The sequence below is a fragment of the Neofelis nebulosa genome, chromosome 12 (genome assembly GCF_028018385.1).
Source record: "Neofelis nebulosa isolate mNeoNeb1 chromosome 12, mNeoNeb1.pri, whole genome shotgun sequence".
In the NCBI taxonomy this organism is placed as follows: Eukaryota; Metazoa; Chordata; class Mammalia; order Carnivora; family Felidae; genus Neofelis; species Neofelis nebulosa.
In genome coordinates, this window is record NC_080793.1 from 68,714,402 (window position 1) to 68,723,027 (window position 8,626).

Here is an 8,626-nt window from a genome sequence, read left to right on the forward strand (position 1 = left end):
TTAATGCTAGTTGTTAGAGGTGTTAAGACATCCAGTATCCATATGTTCCTTTCCTGAAGAATCCAGGGTCAGAAAGGGTAAATGATAGTTGAACATTCTTGAAAGTTATCTAAACAGAGTGAACTATGCAGTACTATTGACATTTTGTGCAGAATAATTACTTCTTTGTGGGGGCTACCCTGTGCAGCATCCTTGCTGTGTACCCGCTAGACACCAGTAACAGCCCACACCCCCACTGTGACAACCAAAAACATTGCAAGACACTGGCAAGTGTTCCTTGAGGGGCAAAATCATCCCTGGTGGAGAACTGCTGATCTCAAGTGACCCACAATTACCAGCGCTGCCCAGTCCCCATGCCTTACAACTGAAAACACTCTTGATAGGATGGAACAAGGAAAACATAATTTTCATTTCCAAAATCAAAATCACTTAAAGAAAAAAAAGTATTTTACAGGGTGCCCAGATCTTTCACCAAGACAACTTCCATCCATCTTTTTTTTTTTTTTTTTATCTTTGAATAATGTGCTAACAAACAGCAAATTCCTAGAACAATGATTCTCAAATTGGGGTTTATGAATTCAGCAGGGGAGGAGTCTATATTTTTTTTACGATAATTGTTAAATGCTATATAATCAGTTCGATAATTTTTTAAAAAAAGATTACAGAAGCATACTGCAAACCAACTGGATAATAAGGTTTATAATCAAGTATTGCTACAATTTCAGTGCTCAATCTTATGTTCATAATGAAGCTAGTTTCAGGCAATCACCCCAAACGATACCATTTAATGTAATGCAGGGGTTCTAAAATTTCTGAAGTAGGAGATCCAGATACTCTGATTTGAAGAAACACAGCCTTAATATATTCATTCATTCTTAAAACAAATATATATTAGGCACCTACAAGTGTTCTGAATGAGAGAAGACAATATAGAAAGGAAGAGAAAGAAGTTTAAGAATCCTAGGTTTTGAAACAGGGAAGAGAAATCAATAAAAGAAGTCTTCTGAAGAAAAGCAATGGGCAAGGGTTGAAGAAAGAGGACGGGAGAAGAGGCCTTAAACAGTGGGGTCTCTGAGAAAGACAGACTAATGAGGAATGAGTGAAGCCATCAAAGACATAAGAAGATGGGATGACAGGAAGGGCCCATGTCTTTATAGACTAAAGCTCAAAAAGAATGAAGTAATGATAACGAACCTTGGATTACCTCTGGGTTCTAGACACCTGAAGGCATCATCATTCTAGGAGAGGCTGTTGGCTATCCACAGAGTGTGTGGAAGAAGGGAATCTGGTAGGTAGAAGGAGCAACGTACGTTTTATGATCTTCTGTGTTTAAGTGAAATTTCTAAATTGAGGGTTTGTTTGTATTCAGAAAGCACCTAACTTTAGACAACCAAATGAAATACGAAGATCAAAAGCTTTTTATAGGAAGCAGAGATGGTTTGAATTCGGCAAAGTTTCCTGGAGAAGCAAAGCTCAGAGGTGTTATTTAGATGAATATATTATATATCAGGCAAAGTAACAATAATGGCACCATATATTCAAAATAATTTCAGGGGGAAAAAAGCCAAGGGCCTTAATGTCAGATACAGGAAATGTCAAGGGAATGTGTGCCCTCTGCCTAACAGGAGATAAAGGAAGTGATGAAAGTTACAATTTGATCCAGAGGAGTTTGATGAGCCACTAAAAGAACAAGTAGAAATGTGCATGAAGAACACTGTGATCACTATGCAGATTGTTTTCTCAGTACCAAAATAAATAAATAAATCACCATAGTTTAGCCAAATGCCATCACAGTGTTACTGAAGAGACCACTACAACAGTTAAAAGGTATTAAGAATATTTGTTTTAAATTTGGTCTTCTGAAAGTTGCTAGAACAAAAGTCTAAACTAAATTGACGCCATGGGGCACCTGGCTGGCTCAGACAGATGAGTGTCCCACTTTTGATCCTGGGGTTGTGGGATCGAGCCCCCTCAGGCTGTGCACTAAGTGTGGAGTCTACTTGAGATTCTCTCCCTCTCTCCCCCTCTCCCCTGCTTCTCTCCCCCAACACACTCTATTAAAAAATAAACTGAGGGGCGCCTGGGTGGCTCAGTTGGTTGAGCATCCAACTTCAACTCAGGTCGTAATCTCAAAACTCATGGGTTTGAGCCCCGGGTGGGCTCTGTGCTGACAGCTTGGAGCCTTGAGCCTGCTTCTGATTCTCTCTCCCCTCTCTCTGCCCCTCCCCCACATGCACATGCTCACGTGAGCTCTCTTTCTCTCAAAAATAAATAAACATTAAATAAATACAAAAATAAATTGACATCATGAATCTGATTATTTCAGGAAAAGAAAACAAATTATTAATACCACAGGCTCAAGAACTGCCAACAGCCTTTAAGTCCTAAATCTACATTAACTTTTTAGTTTCAAGAATGCCTCACACCTGTGCCTCCTGAGACAAAGCAAGAGCTAATTATGGAAGATTTAACAGAATGGCTTGAGATTGGCAACAAAATGACATGCTACCCCCTCTCAATCCCCACTGAAACAGGTATTAAGCCATATTGCCTATTCAAGGTTTCTTCCATGAAGCAGCAAAATTATTTACTCTTCCTCAAACATCAAACTCTCACTGAACTCTGGCTGTAATGGTTCATCTGTCTAGAATAATTCCCTCCCATCCACTTATAGAAACTCGACCACTCCTTTAAAGCCCAACTCATGCCTTATGAACTTCATAAAACCTTTCCCATTTAGGTTCAGAATGACAGCCCTCTAATATAGATCATTTAAAAAAATTAGTGCAGGGGCGCCTGGATGGCTCAGTCAGTTGGGCATCCGACTTCAGCTCGGGTCATGATCTCATGGTTTGTGAGTTCAAGCCCTGCCTCGGGCTCTGTGCTGACGGCTCGGAGCCTGGAGGCTGCTTTGGATTCTGTATCTCCTCTCTCCCCCTCCCCCACTTGTGCTCTGCCTCTCTCTCTCAAAAATACATAAATGTAAATAAATAAATAATCAGTGCAAAATGATGGGTATGATCCACTTAATAGTTTAAGATCTCTAGGCACAACAATTACACTGTAACTTAGACTTCTTTCTCTCTCCCTTGGATACACAGATATGAGCAGTCCCCCAATTAGTCCCAGTGTAATGTTCTTTCCACTATCTCACTTACGCATACTTTCGCTGGACACCTATTTCGAAACAGTGGATGGGCAGGCACATGATTTATCATTTTGCTTATATTCAGCTGGCTCTCTTTCCACCTTCAGCTGCTCCAAGTCTCTACTCTTCCTCTCAAGAGCACTAAACACGCCTCCTCACCAGCATGAGAAACTTAACTCATTCAGTAAGGAAACAGAAGCCGTCCAGGTGTGCATCCCTCCACCATTCCTCACCATCCACTTAGAAATATGTTTCTTCACCAATCCTAACCTCAGTTCCTCCTGTCTCAGTATGTCCTTATTCTATACCCAAAAGTTAATTTCCCTTCTATGTTCTTGATCTCATCCTCTTCAAATTCACTCTACCATTTGTTTCTTTCACTTTTCAGTCTCTCCCTAAGGCTCCTTCCTCTCAGACAACAAGTATGCTCATTTCTCTAATCATTTATGCCTATGCATTTATTAAACTATTACAATGTGCCAGGAAATGTTCTGTATGCTAGGGCGACATCAAGATCTCTGCACTCACAGAGCTTACATTCCAGTGGGGGAGGTTGACAATAAACAAGAAATAACTGACAATGACGGTTTCTGACAGTAGGTTAAGTATTACGATAAAAATAAAACAAGTAATTCAACTGAGGTGGAGTTGTACAGAAGAGAATGGGGCTAACTCTGCTTAGACCGGTTGTTTTGAGAAATCCTCACTGGAGAGGTAACATTTAAGGAGCTGGCTACGTGAACACCTGGAAGCAAAGGAGTTTAAAACACAGAAAAGGAAATATACAGAGGTCTGAAGGGAAACTGCCTTGGTGTACTTAATGACATAAAAAGGACCTTGTGACTAACATAATGAGGCTAGTGGGGCAGTGGTACAAAAACGAAGTCAGTGGTAGGCAGGCACCAGACCATACAGGCCATGGGGACAGAATACGGATTTTATTCTACACAGAACAGGAAGCCACTGAAGGCTCTTAAACAGGGAATGATGTGATTCGATCATTTACAAACCTCAAACATACAATAATACTAACGTCTTTACTTCCATACAACTCATGTTTCCACAGTTTGAAATTACTGCCATGTACTCTCCACTCTGTTACTTAAAGCTAGACAAACTGAAGAAATTGCTTCAAGATCTGTATTTCATGCGATATCAAATACCGACTGGCTTTGAATGAAAGTTAAAATCAGAAGGTAGAGAATGAATACGTGTGGTTAACAAACTTGATAAAGCACACTTACCTGTTGATTTCCTTACATTTAATGAGTTAGTCCACAAATCACAATCAAGATTGTATTTTATCTTTTCCCAGATTTTGAGCTTCTAATCCAAAAATTCAAACTCACCTCGACAAGCTTCTTCAAAATCTTGGGTTATGTCCACCCAGCTTGTATTGCTTTTTTCCATCTTTTCTGGTATACTGAGCTCCCATCCTGAATCATCATCTTCTACAGAAGCTTTCATGACCATAATGCCTATAAAATTAACACTGGTGTAAAAGAGATTGTGGCTTTCAAGGCAAGGGTATTTTTGCAATCCTTGTGTGTTTGCCGAAGTAATCGATGGAAGTCTTACTAAACTGCCAGACCTCATCCGAGTTTGAAGATGGTACTGGAAAATACCTTAATGCAACTAAATCTTACACGGACACTATCGCTGTTCATTTACTAATAGTCCAGCACCTACCAGGGCTCTAAGAGTTTGCCTTCCCACTATCTAAGAAAAATCACAAGCCGCCCCACCACTGGCCCCAACAGAACCAACTCCAGAGCTTTCAACTTTCCACACTGGCCACAAATGGCCAAGACACTCTTCACAGTCCCCTCCTGCAGCCCGGGAGCCCATGAGGCAACTACTCAAGTCAGGGTGGTCCCTCACCTGGCCGGAACTCTCTGGGCCGACCTGGACCCCCGCATAGCCTCGCACGGTGGGCACGGAGTGCGGGAGCGCCTCGCGGGGTCCAACCCACCCGGGCCAGGGTGGCGGCGCACCTGAGGCGGGGACCCGCCCCACGTCCGCCCTACCCGGGTCAGCTCAGCCCGGCCCGGCCCCGGCCCCACAGGGCACGGAAGCAAGGGCAGAGCTGTCGACGCGCGGGAGGGCGGGCACGCCCGGTGCCGGGTCGTCGCCCCGGCAACACCCGGCAAGGCCCGGGCCTTGGCGGGCAGCGGACTCGGGGGAGCCTGCAGCTCCTACCTGAAGCGCGGCGGGAGGGCCGGGGCCCCAGGGTGACCTGGCGTCCCAGGGTCTGCCACACGCACGGGGGGCTGCGACTCTAGGACACTGGAGGGAGGGAGTTTCAATGGCTCTGCGCTGGCGGTCCCTACCTACTTCTCCCGTGGCCGCCCGCGCCGCCACGCACCGTCCAAACCGCGGAAATAACGACGCCGCCTCTGCCGCCGCCGCCCCCTCCCCTCAGCCCTGCCCGACCGGCCGCGTGCGCGCATGCGTACGCCGGGTGCGCGCGACCCCGCCCCCTCTCCCTCACTCCTGGGGACTTCGCATACCCCGGCCACACCCCCTCCCTCACCACCGCCGCCGACGGCAGCCGTCTTCTCTTCTCGCGGGATTAGAGCCAATCGCGAGACCGGAAGCTACCTTCCTTCTGCCTCAAGCTGAGTCCCGGGCAGTGGGCGGGTCCCGATGAGGGGTGGGGCCAGAGGGGGTGGTCTCAGAGCTGTCCCAGATGGGCTCCGTGGGATATTTTTAGAAAGGTACCGCTAAGGGGGGGAAAAAAGCAAGGACAATATTTGTAGACCTTAGCAGTTGTGGCCACGCAGGAAGAGCCTGGCTGTGAATTTCATCGAGCTAGTGCTGCCTGACACAGGATTTATGTTTCCTAGAGAGCCTGGAGGTTTCTTGGGGGAAAAGAGAAACGAAATATCTAGAGGCAAGCCATTTTCTTTGAGACTTGTAAATATTTTACGTTTTTCTTAAAATTAACAAAATGATCAGTTTTAAAGTGGGATTATGCAAGTAGACTTCCACGAGTAAGAAGCACATCTTTACCACTAATTTAATTCCCATTAAAACGGCCAAAATTTAAAAGACGACACCAAATGTTGACAAGGATTTGGAGCAACTGGACCTCTCCTGTTGCCGACGAGAAAGCAAAATGGTATAATCACTTTTAACAGTTTGTCTTTTACCAGAAAATTGATCATACACTTACCATTTGATCTAGCAATTCCACTCCCAGGTATTTTCTTAAGAATATGAAAATATGTGTCCACTTGTACCTTACATTTCATAGCTTCATTTTTAATAATCCAAAACTGGAAACCCATATGTTCATCTACTGGTGAATGGATAAACTTATCGCTCATCCATACAATGTAATGAATAATAATTGCCAACAAACAGGGGTGAACTACTTGACATGCAAAATCATGAATCGCAAAAAAATATTATGTTGAGCAAAGGCAATAAAAAGCATAAGCAAAAGAATATGATTCCATTTATATGAAACTTAAAAAAAAATTTTTTTAACGTTTATTCATGTTTGAGAGACAGAAACAGAGTATGAGCAGGGAAGGGGCAGAGAGAGAGGGAGACACAGAATCTGAAGCAGGCTCCAGGCTCTGAGCTGTCAACACAGAGCCCAACGCAGGGCTCGAACTCATGGAACTGTGAGGTCATGACCTGAGCCCAAGTCAGACGCTCAACTGACTGAGCCACCCTGGCGGCCCTATATGAAACTCTTAAAAATAAAAATCCAATTTATACTGACAAAACAGAGCATTGAGTGCCTAGATGTCAAGGAAGGATTAACTAGAATAGGGCTAGATGATTTGAGGTGATAGAAATGTTGTTTCTTGATTATAGTAGCCACTTATACAGCAGCCATTTTAAAAAAGTAAAAAGTAATCTTTGTGTCTCTTACAGAATAATAAGTTTTTTGTTTTTTTTTTTTTTAATTTATTTTTGGGACAGAGAGAGACAGAGCATGAACGGGGGAGGGGCAGAGAGAGAGGGAGACACAGAATCGGAAACAGGCTCCAGGCTCCGAGCCACCAGCCCAGAGCCTGACGCGGGGCTCGAACTCACGGACCGCGAGATCGTGACCTGGCTGAAGTCGGACGCTCAACCGACTGCGCCACCCAGGCGCCCCCAGAATAATAAGTTTTATAACAGCAGGAGCTTTGCCAGTTTTGAACAAAATTATATCCACCTCACTTAGGGTGGTGGTTGGCAGGTAGTAGGTTCTCACTAAAGGCACTAAGGATGAAAATATAGGGCAGAATTACAATAAAGAAAATCTATACTGTTTCTCCAAAACCATTTGCTGAACTTTGCAGAGGCCATAAGAAATCTAGAAAAGGATGAACTGACTGCATCTGAGTTATTCAGTATTATGTGTAGATTGTGACAAAAACTGATATAGCAAGAAAACAGAAAAACAAAAACTCCCACCAATGTTTGGAAATAAGACTGCTTCAGAACTCAAAAACAAAACAAAACAAAACAACAACAAAAAAATCACCAGAACAAGGCAGCCAAATGAAAAAGGATTTTCTTAATTTCTTTACTAAAATTGTAATTTACCTGAAATTCAAGTTAATTTTCACAAGCTCTAATTACCTCTCCTCTTTAAAAACCATTTTCCTGGGGCGCCTGGGTGGCTCAGTCGGTTAAGCGGCCGACTTGGGCTCAGGTCATGATCTCGTGGTCTGTGAGTTCGAGCCCCACACTGGGTTTCCTCCTGTAAGCCTGTCAGCATAAAGCCTGCTTCAGATCCTCTGTTCCTCTCTCTCTCTCTCTCTCTCTCTCTCTCTGCCCCTCCCCCATTGAGCTTTCCAAAAAATAAATTTTTTAAAAAAATAAATAAAAATAAAAATGATTTTCCCTGAGAGGCTTAATTTATGATGACATCCCATATGCCTCAGAGTCTTAAAAAAGGATGAATATTTTAGACATTAGATAAACTACATGATGAATAAATGAATGTAAAGTAATTGATCGACAAATAGTCTGTCTACCTAAACATGTCTACAAATATAGAGTAGATGGGCAATTTGCCCAGCTGGAAACAAATTCCTATGAAACTAAATCTTGACTCATAAAATCCTAAGTATTCCATGCTTAAACATTAATATTGAAAGGAAATTTAGCTTGATATGATTACTTTATATTGATACAAGGAACCAGTGTAGCATCAGTTTGATAAAAGCAGAGCTACCAAAGTGACCTTTATGTCTGAGTGTATCTAGTTTTATCACTACATAAAATAAATTAAGGATGTCCTAAAGCCTGTAGGCAGTTCAGAGAAATGCTTTCAAAAAAAGGAAACAGAGTAAAAATACCCTACTGTTCCATGTGACAGAAAGAAACATGGCATTATTTTTTTTATTAAGTATAGGTAAAATCAGTTTAGTTAGTTCTATTGTATTTAATTCTCCTTTTTAAAAGTCTTATACTTATGTATCTCAAGAATACACAGTATAGGGACACCTGGGTGGCTCAGTCAGTTAAGTG

General features: G+C 42.9%; 1 protein-coding gene across 3 annotated transcripts in view; it reads right to left on the bottom strand.

Annotated features, from left to right (window-relative positions):
- The window catches only part of NAA35 (N-alpha-acetyltransferase 35, NatC auxiliary subunit), a 96,174-nt gene extending 90,569 nt beyond the window's left edge, over positions 1 to 5,605 (bottom strand). Inside the window, exons 1-2 of one of the 3 annotated variants that reach the window (XM_058695553.1) lie at positions 5,479 to 5,605; positions 4,498 to 4,626 (exon numbers count right to left, since the gene is read on the bottom strand). In XM_058695553.1, the coding sequence (XP_058551536.1) occupies positions 4,498 to 4,621 (124 nt within the window). In that variant the 5' untranslated portion in view covers positions 4,622 to 4,626; positions 5,479 to 5,605. Of the gene's footprint in view, positions 1 to 4,497; positions 4,627 to 5,029; positions 5,131 to 5,347 lie in introns of those variants that run through there. The other 2 variants (XM_058695554.1, XM_058695555.1) reach the window with 2 other exon arrangements.
- Between the last annotated feature and the right edge of the window lie 3,021 nt (positions 5,606 to 8,626).